At 50.8% G+C, this 19,101-nt stretch overlaps 1 protein-coding gene across 1 annotated transcript in view; it reads right to left on the bottom strand.

Annotated features, from left to right (window-relative positions):
• SMAD6 (SMAD family member 6) overlaps positions 1 to 3,683 on the bottom strand; it is an 81,773-nt gene extending 78,090 nt beyond the window's left edge. Inside the window, exon 1 of the mRNA XM_015142533.3 lies at positions 1,806 to 3,683. Coding sequence (XP_014998019.2) covers positions 1,806 to 2,622 — 817 coding nt within the window. The 5' untranslated portion in view covers positions 2,623 to 3,683. The remainder of the gene's footprint in view (positions 1 to 1,805) is intronic.
• Positions 3,684 to 19,101: the final 15,418 nt, after the last annotated feature.

Here is a 19,101-nt window from a genome sequence, read left to right as displayed (position 1 = left end):
GTGGAGCTCCTTCAGGCCATCCTATTACATACACCCCACAGCCTTCTGGTAGTTCAGACCCAGTGACCTGGCCCTGCACACTTCCCTTCTTCCCCCATTTCTCCTCCATAAATCCCTCGTGGGATTATATTTCTTGAGGGCACAGATCCTACTCATATTTCCACTCTGCTAGCCACAGCACCCTGCACAGTGCCTGGCCCAGAATAGTTGCTCAACAAACATTTGCTGGCACACTGAAGTGGCGAGAGAGAATATACCTGCCAGGGGCTTCTACAAGAGTGGAATGGGCCCACTTAAAAAAAAAAAAATGACCAGGAACAAGACAACCATAAATAGGGGTCTCCTTCCCCAGAGGCAGGGAGGAGACAGAGTTCGCAGAGGGGAGAAAGTCACTTCCAGGGAAAGCTGTCAGCAAGAGGAAAAGAGTGCATAGAAAGCCTGGCATGGGCCACAGATCAGGGACTGCTCATAGATCCTAAATTAGGACTGGAGTTACCATGAGGGGAGTAAGGTGCCTGATCAACCATGCCCCTCCCCACTCACCCCCATCAATGCCCTCTATGCAGGAATCATCACTGAGGGAAAACTTCCTTTCCTCTCCAGACACTACTCCACACACAGACAAGACACCTAGGACAAATGCACCATCCTAGGCCCATCTTCCTCTTCCACACAGAGTCAGGAGACCTAAGATCTGACCCTCTCTGTGCTCCCAGCCTGGGTGCTGACTCTCCCCAGGGAAGCCAGAATGGAGGGATTCATAGCCCTCCCAGGCTCAAGAGCCTGTGACTCCCTGCCAGTCCCACCCCTGCAAAACCCCAGTGTCACCTGATGGATTCCCATACATCCCTCAGAGGCTAGCTACAGGCTAAAATATGTGTTCCCCACAAGGCAGAGGTCAGAGCAAGGCAAGTAAGTGCAAGCTCCTGGCCTGCTGGAGCCTCCTGACCTGCTGGAGCCTCCGCCTGTCTGCACCTGAGCACCAGGGCCTAGCCGGGTAAGCAAGGCTAAGGGTGGGGTGTGTGCAGGAAATCCCAAGAGGAGAACAAAGAAGGGGGGCAGTTCTCAGAGGTAATCGAGTATCTGGCTTCTTCAACTACTCACAGATGCCACCAAGACCCTAAACTCTATACAAAAGCTGAAAACAAAAGTTGAGAAGGACTATGGAAGACCCTGGCACTTGACACCCAAGGGGATGTGGGGAATGATTATACGTGGGGAATAAAGACGGTGCTCTTTACTCCAGAGAGGGATTACCCTGCAAAGCTTTGTCGAAAGTATACAAAGGCACAAATTGGGCATTTGACGAAGACTTTTGATTCTAGCTATGATTTGTGTACACCCAATTTCACAACTTAAAGCTGCTTGGACATAGAAAAGCACAGTATGGGTAAGGGCACTTGCATACAAATGCTAGAAGCCTGGGTACAGACTGGGGTAGATTCCGGAATTGAGGTAGGAGGAAATAGTACCTACTTCTTTGGTCTCTCCTTGGCCTGCCCTCCCCTTTCACTGCCTATGAAGTTGGAGCCTACATCATGTCCCTGAAACTGCACAGAGAAAACTACGACGTGTACCCTTTTAAGTTTACCGGAGACTTGAGATAAAGTTGCCACTTGAGGTGTGTGCTGGGATACCCACTCCCCTCGGCTGGGCTAAGGCGCCTCTCCTGGTGGCTACCACGCTCCAAGGGCACCCGAGGGAGCACCCGCAGCTGCGCCGACCCGCAGTGTCACAGAGAGAAGGGCAAGGAAGGGGACGGGGACCGGGAGCCGGGGCCCCGCCGGCCGGCGCAGCGCGCTCACCTGGCCCGCAGAGCCGGCTGAAGTGGTAGGGGTTGCAGCACACGGTGGGGCCGTCGGCGGCGGCGGCGAAGCTGTGGCAGCCGCACAGTGGCTTCAGCTCCACTGCGTGCTGCAGGTCGGGCCAGCGGAAGAGGCGGCCGAGCAGCAGCTGCGGCGGCGCGGGCTGGCCGCCCAGGCGGAGGTCGGCTCGCGGCACCAGCACGCAGCCGCCCGGCACGCCGCCGCGGGACTCCACCGCCTCCAGCAGCGTGTCCAGCGAGCGCTCCTTGAGCCGCTTCAGCAGCGAGTACGTGACCGTTTTGAGTTCCTGCTCCAACAGCAGCAGCCGCGAGCGCGCTTCGCGACTCCGCCCGCCGCCCGCCGGCTCCAGGGCCGCCCCGGCCAGGGGGTCGCTGGCGTCCCGGGGCGCGCCGGCGGCGTCCCGCTCCGAAAAGAGACAGCAGGTCACCGTCTCGCAGTCACTCTCGGGCAGCCAGCCCGGGCCTCCCGACTCCGCCACGTCCAGCAGGGAGCCCCCAGCGCCGGCCCCCGGCTCCGACATGGGCCTCGGGGGGCCCCCTGCGCGCCGGCGCCTCCCCGCGCCCTGGGCGCCTCGCTGTCCCACTGCGTCCCGGGGCCGCCGCGGGGCTACCGGGCGGACTTCGGAGCGGCCGCAGCCTCCGCCCTCTCTTGCCCGCGGGGCCGGCTCAGCTCGGCTGCCCAAGCTCCCATCCTCGTCGCCGCCACCACCGCCGCCGCTGCCGCCTTCCTCCCGGTCGGGGACCACACGACTTCGCCAAAGTCGCCGCACCAGCCCCGAGCGTTTGGACCTGAACATACGATATCCTTTGGCGCCAGGGGTGGGGGGGAGGCGGTCTCCGGTTACCGGGGGTCCGTTCCCTCAGCGAGGCGCCGGCTGCGCGGGTCGCAGCCCCACATGAAGCTCCGCCGCGGAGCGCCGTGCAGACCGTGCACAGCCTGTCGTCGAAGGGGCGCCGCAGGGCGACAACATGAGGGAGCTCGCCGAGGCGGGACGGCCGGGAACACGCGCACGCCGAGCCGCAGTCCGCGCGCGGCCAGCGGCTACACGGACCGCAGCGTCGGGGCTGCTCAACAACTCCAGTCCCCGCGCTTTAAGGGGCTGCAGGCGGCGCACCGCCAGAAAGACCCCACATGGGCCGGCGAGCCTTCAAAAGTTGCGCGGCTGGTCAATGAGCACAAAGCGCTCGCGCGAACCCCCAAATGTGTTTGGAAAGCCCTCCCTTTCCCCTGCCTTATTTTAAACCAAAGCGCTTAACTACATGGGCTTTTCCTGCAGGATCCGAAAGGCAGGCTTGTTGATAACCCCAGCTCCCTTCTTACTCCCTGCAAAAAGAAAAAAAAAAAAAAGGAAAGAAAGAAAAGGAAATCCCAAACAAAACCTAAATCCCTGGATTTGCATGCACGAAAGGCCAACGCCGTCTCAGGTCCCAGGCGCTAGATGCACTTGGAGCGAGTTTCTCCTGGACGCGGGTGTCAACACATGAGTGGAAGCTGTAAAAATCCCAAAGAGCTGCTGGGAATCCTTAATTAAAAATGCAGTCCACCGAGGCAGAGGTCGCAGCCCGCCCCACGCTGCCCTCGGACGCTTCGTGCGCCGACGCTGCCGAGGTCGCCCCCCCTCCCCCCTCCACAAAAGTGCCTCCCGGTGGCCCCGGGGTCCCAGCGAGGTCTGGCGAGGCAGCGCCCAGCGGCTCTTTCTCTCGGCTCGGCTCCCTCGATCGCTCCCCTGCTCCGCTCGCTCTCTCTTTTTTGTTCTCCTCAAACGCACACTGAGGGCCCCCGGAGGAGCGCCGCGGAGTCATTGGCTGACTCCCATCATATGCCAGTCTAGACACTTTGGCGGCTCCGCGGCGCTGATTGTTGCGCAAACAAGGTTTCAAGTTTCTTAACTCTTAAAGGAGAACACGTCCCATTGCAGGGCCGGAGGCTCCAAGGGGCCGGCTCCCGGGGCGGGCCGAGCTCTGGCCCCCGCCCCACACCGCCCCGGCACCCCAGCCCAGGGCCTGACAGCTCCCGCGGCCCGCTTTCTGCCTCGCGTTGTGCCCAGGGCATGGATGCGAGCGAGCACACACGCGCCCGCGGACACACACACACACATACACACAGGGTTACATGAGCCACGGGCAGGCGCGCGAGGCTCGGCGGACCCACTGAGACTCGGACGCAAGCGGGGCGCTTTGCCTCTCCCTGGCTTGTGCACAAACTTATAAACACACTTTGCACTTTACAGTTGTTCCAAACCCCCATCCCAGGGCAGGCTAATAAAAATGGGTGTGCGTGTGTGCCTTCCTGGGTTGAGCCTGAGGAGCAGGGGGCGGCGGATATGTTGGGGTAGCGGATCTTCCGTGACTGCACGAGGGGCTCTACGCTCCTTGCACAAAGTTGGGGGTCGCTCTGCCGGGCCAAACAGGGAACTTAGGGCGCTTTGCGCACGGTGGCTCCAGGCTCGCCCCGAGTGGAGAGATGGAGAGGGTGGTGTAGAGGCGGGGAGTGTCTACTCGCTGGCTCCTCTCGGTCGCCACGGCCCTCCCTCGGAGCGAGGCGGGCCGCCGGCCGGCCGGGCCGCCTCCAGGCTGGGTGCTTCCTCTCCCCTCTCCAGTTTACTCTCCGCACCTCGGAGAGGGCTGTAGGTGAGGGATCACGCTTTCCCTAGCGAGGTTTCCATGCGAAAATTAGGGTGAGTTGGGGGCGGGATCCGGGGCGCGGCGGCAGCAGCCTGACGCCTGGCGCGGGAAGGGTTAAGGCCGCTCCTGCCCCTGGAGCCGGCGCGGCGGGGTACCTCCTCGGGCGCGCTAGCTCGTCCGAGGGTGGCAAAAGTTCAAGCTTGTAAAGTCGGGATTGGTCCCGCGCGGAGGGGAAAAAAGGCCTGGGCCCCCCTCCCCCCCCGGGCGCGGCGCCGATTGGCCAGGCCGCGGGGCCGGCACCGCCCTCTCCCCCCGCTCTCGGCGGCCCCACCCCCGGCGCGGCGCCCCGCCCCTTTCCGGGCAGGAGCCTGGCCCCGCGCTGAATGAAAGAAATTCCGCTACTCTCATTGGCCCGGGACTGGACGCCATTCTCCCGCGGTGGCCGCGGGGCGCCGGCGAGCGGGTCTCCCTGGAGGGTGGCCACGCGTGGGGCTGGTCTGTGGCGTGCGCGGCGGTGCGAATCCCCGGCCGTGCCCAGAGGCTGTGTGCGCTGGGGGAAGGGTGGCATTTGCAAGGAGGATTCAGAACCATTTGCTGAGCTTTACCTGGAGCCAGGTACTGTTCGCGCTGCGCTCTCTGGGAGTGGCGGTTGCTCCCCGAACGAAAGATGGGACTGAGACACTTCCTCACACCCATCTCCTACTTTGGCCAAATTAAAGTAGCGGTCCTAGCCTCATTTTCTTGTTTGAAACCGCGGATAAGGATGCTTGCCCTTCGTGCTTCACAGAACCACGAAGCTCCCTGGAGATTGTGCACGTTAAATGCACAAATCTCAAGCGAACAGCAGGATGAATTTTCACAAGTGAACAAACACACAAGATGTCACCAGCACCCAAAAAGCAATGCACCCCAGAAGCCCGTCTTGTGGCCCCTTTCAGTCACTTTTCGCCCCTGGGGAAATTAATACATCTTCAAATACAAAGAGAAACTCAATGTATTTTCTTTTATCCCCGTGTCTGCTCTTTGTGGATTATCTTTGACTGTGGATTACAATAATAATAGTTCATGCGTATTGAGTCGTTACTATGGGCAAGGCAATGTTCCAGGACTTAGTTAATTCTCACACCACTTAACATAGGTACTATTATTATTAATATATAAGAACTTAGCATAGTTACTATTATCTCCACTTACAGATGAGGAAAACTGAGGCACAGGAACTTACTTGTGTAACATGCCACTAAAACGAGGATGGCATTGACAATGCTAACATGCTGAAACCAGAGAGGCGTGAACCAGCACGCCTGCTCATCCTCTGGCTGGAAGTGGTGTGTAGGTCTGTGTTGCCAGACTGTACTCTTCAGGCAGGGATTTCCAAAATGTGGTTCAAAGGCCCACCCGCTGAATCAAAAGTGTCAGGGGTTGAGGCCCCAGAACAACACTTGGGATAGGTATGGTTGTTACCACTATTTTGTTTTTATTTTTTATTTAATGTATTTGTTTTTTTGAGACAGAGCCTTGCTCTGTCCCCAGACTGGAGTGCAGTGGTGTGATCTCAGCTCACTGCAGCCTCTGCTTCCCGGGCTCAAGTGATTCTCGTGCCTCAGCCTCCCAAGTAGTTGGAACTACAAGCATGCACCACCATGCCCCGCTAATTTTTGTATTTTTAGTAGAGATGTGGTTTCACCATGTTGGCCAGGCTGGTCTCGAACTCCTGACCTGCCTGAAGTGATCCGCCTGCCTCAGCCTCCCAAAATGTTGGGATTATAAGCGTGAGCCACCACGCCTGGCCTGTTACCACCATTTCTTATTTGGTTTTTGAGACGGAGTCTCACTCTGTCCCCAGCCTAGAGTGCAGTGGTGCAATCTTGGCTCACTGCAACCTCCACCTCCTGGGTTCAAGTGATTCTCCTGCCTCAGCACCCCCAGGTAACTGGAACTACAGGCATGCACCACCATGCCTGGCTAATTTTTGCATTTTTAGTAGAGACGGGGTTTTACCATGTTGGCCAGGCTGGTCTCAAACTCCTGACCTGCCTGAAGTGATCCGCCTGCCTTGGCCTCCCAAAGTGTTGGCATTATAGGCACAAGCCACCACGCCCGGCCTGTTACGGCCATTTTATAGATAAAGACACTGAGGCACAAAGGCTTGCCAAAAGTAACTTGCACAAGCTTGTAGTTAGTGGCCGATGCCGGATTAAAACCCAGCCAGTTTGGCTGAAGAAGGGGTATGCTTGTGTAATGGGAAGCAAAGGAAATGAGCCGGCAGGAAGGATTACCTGCAGGTAACCTGCAGGACCTCCTGAGGGCAGGGACGTGTGTGCTTCCACAGATGCTCAGCACGTACAGACCCCTAGGGGCTCCCTTCTCCCCACTTCCACCCCCATGCCTCTCTGAGGTACCATGGCATCCCAATCTGCAGAGTTCCTGGGGGAATGCCCTGAGAGATTGAAGCAGTGACCTTTCTGGGGAGACCTGCCTTCTTTGCTGGGCAGTAATGGGCAAAATCTGGCATCATCTCTTGCTCACTGGGAGATGTGGCATCGTTCCTGATGTGCTCAGGAGCGATGCCACCTGAAGCTCACGGAAACCAGAGTCTGGTGGGCCTAAATTCAGTACTGACCCTACTTACCTCCCTCAACTCTACGAGCCTTGGGATTCTCATCTGTGCAGTGGAAATAAGAATCATGCTGGAGGTGACTGACAAAATTAAGTGACAAGAGGACCTAGAAGCAGCCCTCCTTACAGGACCACTGCATCTGAGTGGAGATAATGTCAGGATGGGAAGAGCAGTGACAGTCCTCCTGTCTTTGGATTCCTAGGGCCCATTCAGCCTAGTGCCTGGCATGCATTGTGGCCACTAGAGGGTGTGTATGGCGGGGCCCAGCAGGGCAGGGACATGCTACAGCCCAAGAACACCCTCCCTCGAGACTGCCAGACTGGAGAGCAAGCTCCAAATACCTGGGGATGCAGGGAAAAGAGAGGAAAGGAAGAAGGTGGGGTCCCTGATGCTTATCCACAGGTCTCTGCACCCGAGTTACTCACAAATTAACTCACAAGTAACTCTGACCCCCTCAGATTCAAATGTGCCCCCACTCTCTTATTCCAGTATTTTCCCCAAAGAACTCTATGCTTCCCCTTTACTGGGCTTGTCCCAGTTCAAAACCGTACAATCTTTTATCTGTTCTCCTCTACCTTTGGGATGTAAGCTCCACAAGGGATGAGATGGTGAAAGTAGCAGGCCCAGGCCACCCACAGCAGCGTGGAGGCAGTGGAGTCACAGAGAGGCCATTTGATGCCATTCTGCCTGTGCCATTGAAAAGCTATATCACATAAGACAGCACTTGCCCCATTTCTTCTTCCTGGTCCCTAGTTCAATGCCTGTCACATAGTGGGCACTCAATAAATATTTGTAGGGTGGTTGAAATAAAATCCCCCACTTAACTCCATGCTTATCCCTGTGCCAAGCACATCAGTATCTCATCATATCCCCCCAACAACATAGTGAAGAAGGTTTTATTCTTCCTAGACCCATATTTTTAGAGGAGGAAACACAGAGGTTAAATAATTTGTTACAGATCACACACCAAGTAGGTAGCAGAGTTGAAACTTGAACCCAGAGCTGCCTGAGATGTGTGTGCATCTTCTTAACACCTAGTCCTAGAAAAGAAAACCAGTCCCTTGCCCTTGGGAAATGTCCCACACTACTGGGAAGGTACAAGGCATGAAACAGCAGAAATCATGCAAGGGAAAGGTTACTTCTGGGTGGTGGGAAAGGGGCAGTATTTAGGGGCTACCACTTATGAACAGAGACATCGCAGAGGGGATCAGGGCCACCTCTTGCTATAGGCAGGTGGATTGGCAGGGAGACTGAGTCATCATGACCCACTTCATACGAAACTGATGGATAAACCAGGGTCCCACTTATTAACTCCTATGGCCCAAATTTTGTAGACTAACTATAGGCCCAAGTGGCTAAGTGGTATTGTCTCCCCCTTTGGAGGGTAAATCTGCTTGGTCCACATAGCCCCAAATGGGAGAGTTGGGCACCTGTGGGCAGTAGTAAACAACCCTTCTGAAGCTCTGATGAATGCTCTAGACCCTCTCTCCCTTGGAAAATGCATATGTGAATGAATGGAACTTTGTGTTCATTCATTTAACACAAATTACTGAGCTCCTACTGGGTGCCAGGCCCTCCTCTAGGTGCTAGCCATCCTGCAGTAAGCAAAACACAAACATTCCTAGCTCAAGGAGTCTAAGGGGAAGATCATAATAAAATAACCAGGTAGCCAGTGTATTGAAGGTAAAGGTGCTGAGGTCAAAAATAAAGCAGAGAAGAAGAGAAAGGAATGTTGGGAGATGGCAGTTTGTGGTTTAAAGAAAGTGGTCAGAGAAGGCCTCCCTGAGAAGGTGACATTTGAGCTAGGTATTGCTGGTAGGGGTAGAGTGGGGAGGAAATTAGCTATGATGCTATCTGGGGGAAGAATGTCACAGCCGCAGAGAACAGCAAGTACAAGGGCCCTGAAATAGGAGCAGACCTGGCCCATTCCAGGACCATCAAAAAAGTGATGAGATCGGAGTAATATTGGGGGCAGATTGTAAGTTCATATAGGCTAGTGTTGGATCTTTGGCTTGTCATCTGAGTGACTTGGGAGCCCCTGGAGGTTCTGGGCAGAGAAGGAATAGGATCTCTCTTCTGTTTCAAGAGCCTCCCTTGAACTGCCTTATGAACTGACTGCAAGGGCGGGGTGGGAGAAGGGCCTGGTAGGAGACTGTGGCAGCAGTCCAGGCCAGAGGCCATGGTGGCTTGGACCAGGGTGAGAGCAGTGGATGTGGGGGAGCAGCAGTTGGATCCCAGACATTTTATATATCCTAAAGATAGAGCCAGCATGATTTGCTGTCACATCTTTGAAAGTATAAAAGAACATCTGAACAGTATACTCATGTCATTGATGCTTAATCTTTTGCTGGTAATAGTAATAATAATATAAGGAGGTTGTTTGGAAGATCAAAATGCTTAGCGCAGTGTCTGGCATCTAGTAAGGGCTCAATCAAAAGTAGTTTTTATTAGTGAAATGAGCATGGAGTCAGTCATTACCAAGTTAAGCCTCTGAACTAATAGCAACCCTGCAAACTATTTAGCCTCTGTGATTCTCAGTTCCCTCACCTGTAAAGTGTACCAACTTGACCAAGGTGGGAGTTAAATGAATAAAGTTCTGGCACACTGTAGGACTCAGCAGCTCAATAAGCTGATTAATAAGGTTATTACCTCATATGGTCATTGTGAGAGTTGACCGAGATAATATGTACAAAGCATTTAGAGCTGCCACTGTTATTCTGCTCCTTGTGTACCCACAGGGGAGGGCAATGTCCTGGGCATTGTCAGCCTTCAAAAATATTGCATGGATGAATGAATGAATGAATGGATGGATGAAGGCATGAATGAGCAAAGTGCAGTGAGTTTCATGGTTGTTAAAAGGGATGGAGGCAGTTGTACAGAGGCCAGGGTGAGCACTGTCAGCCTGCATTACCTAAATCCATCCTCCTCAAACTGGGCTAATGTGGGGCCTTTTGGAATCAAGGGATTTTTCTGGAGAGCTTACTTCATTCACAGATGTTGGGGACATTTATTTATTTTATTTTATTTTATTTTATTTTATTTTATTTTATTTTATTTTATTTTTGATACGGAGTTTCACTCTTGTCGCCCAGGTTGGAGTGGAGTGGCATGATCTCAGCTCACTGCAGCATCCGCCTTCTGGGTTCAAGTGATTCTCCTGCCTCAGCTTCTCGAGTAGCTGGGATTATAGGTGCCCCCACCATGCCCAGCTAATTTTTTGTATTTTTAGTAGAGACGGGTTTTGCCATGTTGGCCAGGCTGGTCTCGAACTCCTGACCTCAGGTGAACCACTGGCTTTGGCCTTCCAAAGTGCTGGGATTACAGGCATGAGCCACCGAGGCCGGCCCGGAAATTTATTTTTTATATTACATTTGTAGTATATTTGATCTTTAATATTCAAGCTAACCCAGATAGAGGGAATAGAATGCACAGTTCTCATGAGTTCTGAACGGGGATGGGAGACTTCTGAAGCATGTCATGGTCACTGTGAGCAGCATCAGACCCTGACCCCAGACTGATCACAGACCTGACCTCGCCCTCCTGGAGGAGGTTCGCTTTTCTAACCTTCGGGGGATTGTAGAAGCCCTCAGTTGAGAAACGATAACCAGAGATGTGTCACATTTTGGTGCTCGGCTATAATTCAACAGAGCATTTCTACTGGGCACTTACTATGGACCAAAGGCAGTTAGTGCAGGGAGCCCTGCCCTTCAGGTACTAGGAGTTTATTTGAAAAAATGTCTGCATTCAATCACTCTTTTATAACATGGCCAGAGACAGCCTTCCAGCAGTCCTCTCTGACTATCAGACTTCCTGATTGAGAATGCTTTAGTGGATCCCCCTGGCTAACAAGCTAAAGAGTAACCTCCCAGCCCTGTTAGGAGCAGGTCCCACTCCATCTCCCTGCCACTCCACTACATGAATCCTGAACAAGTGAGGGCTGCTCTCTGGAACACCCCAAAGTGCCCCACCTGCTCTCTAATATCCCAGACTTTGCACTTGCTGGTCCATCTGCCTGGAATGTCCTTCCTCCCTTTCCTCTGGGCAAATTTTTTCCCCCTTTCTCCCCAGTGACTAGCCCAAGGCTATCTTCCTTGCACTGCCCTGGCATTTTACATTCCTACTTCCTAGGGCTGGAGATGATTTGTCCACCTTGGAGAGACCCTCAAGAGCAAAGCCTGAGTCCTCATCTCTGCACCCCTAACCCAGCACCCAGGAGGTGCTCTGTTTTAGGGAGAGGAGACAGATCTTAACTTTTGATAGATATCAAAAGTTAAACTGGGTACTCCAGAGAAGTTGTACCAATTCCCGCCCCCCCCCCCTTGCAGCAATGCCCATATGTTGACCCTGCAATTCCAATTTATACATATACGATAGCGATGTGCTTGCATATGACTGAAATGATACCTGTACATGGTCATGTATTGTATAACTGAAAGCGGGGAGTTAGGCTCCATAAGGTTACTTTATAGCAAAAAGAGATTGGAAACAACCTTAACTTTATCAATACAAGATAAAGAAATTAGCAGTAGTTAAAGAAATTAAGGTATATCACCCAACTGTTGAAGAAGAAGGAGGGGGGCCCCCTGTATAAAAAGATCAACACAGGCCAGGTGCGGTGTCTCATGCCTGTAATCCCAGCACTGTGGGAGGTTGAGGCGGGCAGATCACCTGAGGTCAGGAGTTCGAGACTAGCCAGGCCAACATGGTGAAACCCCATCTCTACCAAAAATACAAAAATTAGCCGGGCGTGGTGGCGCATGCCTATAATCCCAGCTACTTGGGAGGCTGAGGCAGGAGAATCTCTTGAATCCAGGAGGCAGAGGTTACAGTGAGCCAAGATCACTCCATTGCACTCCAGCCTGGGTGACAAGAGTGAAACTCCCTCTCAAAAAAAAAAAAAGATCAAGACATTAACTAACAACGATGTATACAGTGTGCTACAATTTGCTTGAAATGTTTAAAAGCATAAAGGCTTGTATACACAGAAATGTTGGAAAGATACATGATAAGCTGGTATAAATGGTTGCTTCTGGGGAAGGAAACCAGAAGACTGGAAAGCTGGGTGAATAAACTCTTCAGCCCGTACCCATCTGGTTTTTTGTTTGCTTGCTTATTTTTATTCTAATAAATAGGTAATACTTGAACTTGGTACAAAATATAAGAGAGACCAAAGATTCAGTACAAAAGAGACCTCTCTCCTGCCCGCAGCCTTCTTGGTATATATCCTTCCGTACCTCCTGAATGTTTGCACCATGAGCTGAATTACCTATTCAAAAACAATTAAATCAGGGCCAGGTACAGTGGTAATCCCAGCTACTCGGGAGGCTGAGGCATGAGGATTGCTTAAAGCCAGGAGTTTGAGGCCAAAATGTGCCCTGACCATGCCTATGAAGAACCACTGCACTCCAGCCTGGCAACATAGTGAGACCCTGTCTCCAACCTCAAACACACACACACACACACACACACACACACACACACACAAGTATTTTAAAATGATAAATATATTATTAAAATAGTAAATATTTGTTGAAGAAAGGAAGAAATCAACAAAATAATTGTTGATTAAATCATTAAGTACATAAAACAATTCAGTAACCTGCAAAGCAGAACACTGACTAACTGACAAATGAAACGACAAAACCAAGAAGAGATCTAAGTAAGAACTGCCGACAGTCAGAATGTGCATCCTGTCTTGTCTTGCTTTTAGTTTCCTGTGTGTACATCTCCTCTTCCTAGGCAGACCAGGACAGGCTTTATGCTCTTATTTACTTCCCAGAATGAGGCACACAGAAAGTGTGTAATAAACATTCCTTGCTTAATTCCCACTAGCCTGAGCCGTGCTCTGGAAGGGGCTGAAGGACATAGTCACCAGTGCCCTCCAGGGTATTATGACTTCCATGGGCCTTAGACACTGTCTTCACAGGCCCCTTCTCCCATGCCACTTTTAAAAAATATATTTCACTAGTGTATTGGCATCAAGACAAATGAAATCCAGGCTGGATTAGTTGTTATATATTTATTACTACCATTATTATTGCTTTAAATACAATTAAAATTAAAACATTTTGTAGTCCCCCTAAGATATCATGGGCCCTAGGCCCTGGACCTGCTGTACCTAATGGATAAGCCAGCCCTGGGCCTGTACCTTGGGCAATTGTATTCAGTAAACAGGCACTGCTTCTAGGAGCAGCCTGGCTCAGGGAAATACACATTGGCTTCGGAGCCATGAAGACCTGGATTTGGTCCCAGCTCCAGCACTTATCCTCTGGACCACTGTAAAGCAATCACTAAGGCTTCTTGAGCTCAGCATCCTTCCTGCTAAAACGCAGGGTTGCCCTGAGGATTAGAAATAATGTATGATGCTTAATAATGCCCATTACTACTGGTTGATTTGTCCCCAAAATGGAAGGGGTGCACTGGAGGTGGACCAGGTACATGGTTGGCGTTGAGAACACTGGCCACAGCCAGGAGTCCCAGCCCCTTCAGAGGGAGAGGTGGAAGGTAGTGGTGGGAGGTGCATTCACTTGGCATTCTCTTAGTATAAGTCTGGAGCAGATAAGGAAAGATTAGAATTCAGAATCAAGTCTCTGCTCAGCGGGTCTCAGTTTTGGCTGTGTATTAGAGTCACCTGAGAGTTTTAAAAAACTACTGAAGCCCAGTCCCCATTCCAAACCAATTTAATCAGAATATTTGGTGTGGGGCCCAAGTGTGTTGGTTATTTTTGCTTTTTTAGCTCCCTGAGGTCATTCTAGTATGGGGCAGGGCCCAAGATCTCCATGGCTATACCTGTGGATGGAAGGGGTGAGCTGGAGAGTGGATCTGTCTTGTCTGGCAAACAACTTCTCACCTCAACCACTTCTTTTTTTTTTTTTCTTTTCGTTGAGACGGAGTCTCACTCTGTCGCCCAGGCTGGAGTGCAGTGGCCGGATCTCAGCTCACTGCAAGCTCTGCCTCCCGGGTCTACGCCATTCTCCTGCCTCAGCCTCCCAAGTAGCTGGGACTACAGGCGCCCGCCACCTCGCCCGGCTAGGTTTTTGTTTTGTTTTTGTTTTTTTTTTAGTAGAGACGGGGTTTCACTGTGTTAGCCAGGATGGTCTCAATCTCCTGACCTTGTGATCCGCCCATCTCGGTCTCCCAAAGTGCTGGGATTACAGGCTTGAGCCACCGCGCCCGGCCATCCCTCAACCACTTCTAAGACCATGAATTATTGGTGGCTGCCTGAGTGGATTGAAAGTGGGCAAACATCAGTTGTAGGAAGCCCTTACAAGACCCTGTGCACAACAAAGTATTATTTTCTTAAAGACAGCTTCCCATACTGCAGTTTCAGGCTGCATCCAGCCTGGATCGACCCCTGCGGGTGCTGCTTTCAACCCAAAACCTTTCTGGGCCCCCAGATAAAAGGGACCAGAGCATGCCCCACCCCCCAACAGAGGAGTAACTAAGAAGACACAGGACTTATCCCAGGAAGCATTGGGTGGGTTTCTGCAAGGGTGGACCACAGGCGCCTCTACCTGAAGGCCTGGGTATAGCTAACCTGTTGACTCCTAGGCCATCCCAGGCCCACTCAACCAGCATCTCTGGGTTAGGCCAGAGGTTGCAGTTTTTACCTGCTCCTGTGGGGATTCTTACACACAGTAACATTTTTGAGTTAAGAAAGGATGCACATTTGGATCTGGAAAAAGGTTAAATTGTATATACATTTCTATCTGGAAAAAGGTTAAATAGTATATACATTTTGATCTGGAAAAAGGTTAAATTGTATATACATATGTAAAAAAATCATCAAGGTTTACATTTAAGATGTATACTTTACACACCAGACACAAAAGACAAAAGAGAATCTACCTACCAGGAGTCTTCAGCTTTGGGAAGGAGAATAAGGAGAGGCTGCCTGGAAGAGGGGCTCTTTGAGCTGGGCCTAGATCGGCAGAAAAACAGAAAGACAGAGGGAGTTGGGAGGTTCAAGAAGAAGATACTTCTGTAGCAATAGCAGTGGAGAAGGGGGGTGGAAATGGAGGCAGGGTTGGTTCTGGGGCCTTGTCAGGCAACTGCCTCATCCCCACCCAGGAGCAGGGTGTCCTCAGAGGACCAGGGCCTGTGTGGTCAGCAAAGGTAGCCCATGTAAACTCCCAACTTGCCTGCAAGTGCATCCAGGTCATTCTCCCCAACAAGACAGCATTGTTTGGGGTTCCAATGCAGGGCAAGAAAAACAGAGAGCCCAATTGTCCCTGTCATCATGGGTATATAATTTATAATAATGTCAGCTATTAAAGGATTTTTAGTAATTAACTGACAGTGGTGTGCTATTTCACTGCATTTTTGCCTGCCATAATGATCTTGAACTTTGCAAGGCAGTTTTGAACTTGCTCAAAATAAGCCCTGAATACAAAGAAGGGTGAGATAATTCCAAATGAGGGGTAAGAGGGGTTGGACAAAACAGGGCTGTCCTCCTCCCAGGAAGAGGGATGCACTGTGCAGAGCCAGGGAGGCTGAGGCCCCCCGTCTTTCCAGGGAGCTACCCACCGAGTAAAGTGCCTGCCAGGCCAGAGTGGTCAGTAAAGCAAGTCAGCCGTTTCATGATAATGTGGTAAGTTGCATGTTTTCAACATAACTTATTTGCATGATACACAGCTAGGAATATTTTTCCCTTCCCCAAAGAAATATGCTTCCTTTTTTGCTTTTCCTGAAATATATAACTCTCTTGGTATATCCTTTGCTCTTTTGATTTTTAACAGAGACATAAGAATAGGAAATATTTCTTTCTCCTCTTAGTTTCACTTAAAAAAAAAAAAAAAGCCAACATAAGCCCAAAGATGAATCGTAACTGACACTGAGTACTAGAAAGGTATTAAGCCGACCAGGTGCGGTGGCTCACGCCTGTAATCCCAGCACTTTGGGAGGCCAAGGTGGGTGGATCACGAAGTCAGGGGATCAAGACCATCCTGGCTAAAACGGTGAAACCCCCGTCTCTACTAAAAATACAAAAACTTAGCTGGATGTTGTGGTGGGTGCCTGTAGTCCCAGCTACTCAGGAGGCTGAGGCAGGAGAATGGCGTGAACCTGGGAGGCAGAGCTTGCAGTGAACGAAGATTGCACCACTGCACTCCAGCCAGGCGACAGAGCGAGACTCATCTCAAAAAAAAAAAGGAAAGAAAGAAAGGTATAAAGCCATGGTGAGCTCAGGCCCAGCGTTAGTGAAGCATATGCTTCTCCACAATCAGGACTGCAGGCCCAAGGCAGAGACAACCTCAGTTGACAACCTCAATTCTCCCTTTTCTCCTTAATAGCAGAATGATTATTCTTATTTAAATTATTTTTAACTGGGCAAATTTTGTCCTGGAAAAAAAGACTACCTTGGCCTGAGCACAGTCACATAACTACCCCTTCTCTCTCCCTTGCACTCAGTGTAGCCATGTGACTCTTTCTGGCCAATAAGATGTAAAGAGAAGCATTGTGTGAGACTTCTGGAAAGACTGCATAAAGGCTGCTGATTCAGCCGAGAAGCACCTTTTTTTGCCTTCAACCTTTCCTTCTTTGGCCTAGGTTATAGATGTGACAGCTGGAGCCCTGGAAGTCATCAGGGACCATGAAGCGACCTTTGCAGAGAAAAGCCATACACTGGGCTGGGCACCGTGGCTCATATCTGTAATCCCAGCACCTTGGGAGGCTGAGGTGGGTGGATCACCTGAGGTCAGGAGTTCGAGACCATCCTGGGCAACATGGTGAAACCCTGTCTCTACTAAAAATGCAAAAATTAGCTGCACGTGGTGGCGCACACCTGTAATCCCAGCTACTCAGGAGGCTGAGACAGGAGAATTGCTTGAACCCAGGAGGGAGAGGTTGCAGTGAGCCGAGATTATGCCTGGGTGACAGAGCGGGACTCCATCTCAACAACGACAAAAAAAGAAGCCATACACTGAAGATGGAAGAACAGAAAGAGAGAGGAGCATAAATCCCTGATGGCTTTTTGAGTCTCCCAAGCCAGGCCTGGGCTGTCTATTAATCTTCTGACTTCTTTTATATGAGAAAGAAGCATCCATCTCATTTAAGCTACTGCTATTTTGAGTTTTTCTGTTATAACTGGCCCAACTTAATCCATGTCAGAGTAATGGGGCTCACTGCAATGGACTGAATGTTTGTGCCCCTGCAAAACTCACATGTTGAAACCTAATCACCAATGTGATGATATTAGGAGGTGGAGCAGTGGGAGGTGATTAGGTCACGAGGGTAGAGCCCTCTTGAATGGGATTAGTGACCTTATAAAGAAGGCTCCAGAGACCTCCCTCCACCTTCTGTCAAGTAAGGACACAGCAAAAAGACAACCATCTGTGAACCAGGAAGGACCTCACCAGACCCCAAATCTGCTGGTGCTTTGATCTTGGACTTCCCAGATCTGTGAGAAATTAATTTCTGCTGTTTATAAACCACCTCTATGGTATTTTATTATAGCAGCCTGAATGGACTAAGATACTCTCTGTCACCTAATAGTCCAAATTTCAAATGTAGCCAGGTATACAGATTTGTATATGACATATTATGATGTCAAAAATGTTAGAAACCACATAAAAATATTTAAAACACTGAGCAGGCCAAACAAACCATGTCTGTGAGCTGCATTCAGCCCAAGTGGCCCTCTGGCCTATACCATGAATGGTGGTGATTAGGCCTGTTAAAAACAGCCAGTCCTGGCTGGGCACGGTGGCTCACGCCTGTAATCCCAGCGCTTTGGGAGGCTGACGCGGGCCGATCATGAGGTCAAGAGATCGAGACCATCCTGGCCAACATGGTGAAACCCCGTCTCTACTAAAAATACAAAAATTAGCTGGGCATCGTGGTACATGACTGTACTCCCAGCTACTCAGGAGGCTGAGGCAGGAGAATTGCTTGAACCTGGGAGGCGGAGGTTGCAGTGAGCCAAGATCGCGCCACTATACTCCAGCCTGGCAACAGAGTGAGACTCTGTCTCAAAAATAATAATAATAATAATAAAGAAAACAGCCAGTCCTGTCATTTCTGTAAGGATGGTACTTCCCCATCCACTTGAACTTAAGTGTGACCATATAATTTGTTTTGACTGATGAAATATGAGCAGAAAGGATGAGCAGAAGGGATGTAAGACATTTCTGGGCAGACAACTTCAGAATCAATGTGGGGTTTGTCACATCCTCTTTTCTCTACAGCCACCATTATAAAAGTATGTCAACGTGGAGCTTCCTTCAGCTGGATCTTCGAGTAACTTGGAAGAACAGAGCACCTTGGTAACCTGTCTTATAGTGCATAAACAAGAAATAAACATGTTTGTTGGAAAGCCGCTGGGATTAGAGGGGTGTTTGTTACCACAGCATTACCTAGCTTATCCTGACTGACCTGCCATCTTGCATCCTGGATATTATCACTGGAATTGCACAAAACCCTCCCTTGGGTTTTTTTCTGTGGGTAAAATGTCCCCCTCTTTCTAGCCCTCCTACTCATTCTTTTTTCCATGCATTATTTCACTCTTTCACACATTCATATGTCAGAGGCATGGGAGGAGGCTTCTAGGTGGCAAGTCAAGCCCCTGCTCTCAGGGAGCTCACATGCCTCATCTGATTGAGTGGTCTTCCCTTATGGATCCTTGTGGACCCTTCCCAGCCTCCCTCAACCAACCTAGCCATGAGTGGGGAACAGAGCAGGTGGGGTGGAGTCCTTTGAGGACAGCCTCTTAGGACTAGGATTTGTGTCAGGGTTGGGTTTTTGTTTTTTAATTTAATTCAACTCTTACCACTTCTAGTTAGAAAATCAATGCTCAGAGAGGTTAACTAACTTGCCCAGTGTTACACAGTTAGGAAGCAGAGCCCTGGACTTGAAGCCAGTTCTGACGACTTGCCAGGCCTGTGCACCCTGACTACCCTATACTACCTGCCTCTACAGAAGCCTCTCGACCGGCGTCAGTACCATCCTCAAACACCATTGGTAGCTCTGAGGCCCCACAACAGCTAAATGCACAGGCTCTGGAGACAGACTGCCTGGGGTCAAAGCCCAGCTCTGC

Source organism: Macaca mulatta, chromosome 7, assembly GCF_049350105.2.
Source record: "Macaca mulatta isolate MMU2019108-1 chromosome 7, T2T-MMU8v2.0, whole genome shotgun sequence".
In the NCBI taxonomy this organism is placed as follows: Eukaryota; Metazoa; Chordata; class Mammalia; order Primates; family Cercopithecidae; genus Macaca; species Macaca mulatta.
Note: the sequence above shows the minus strand (reverse complement) of the source record. Positions and strands in the feature narration are given on the sequence as shown.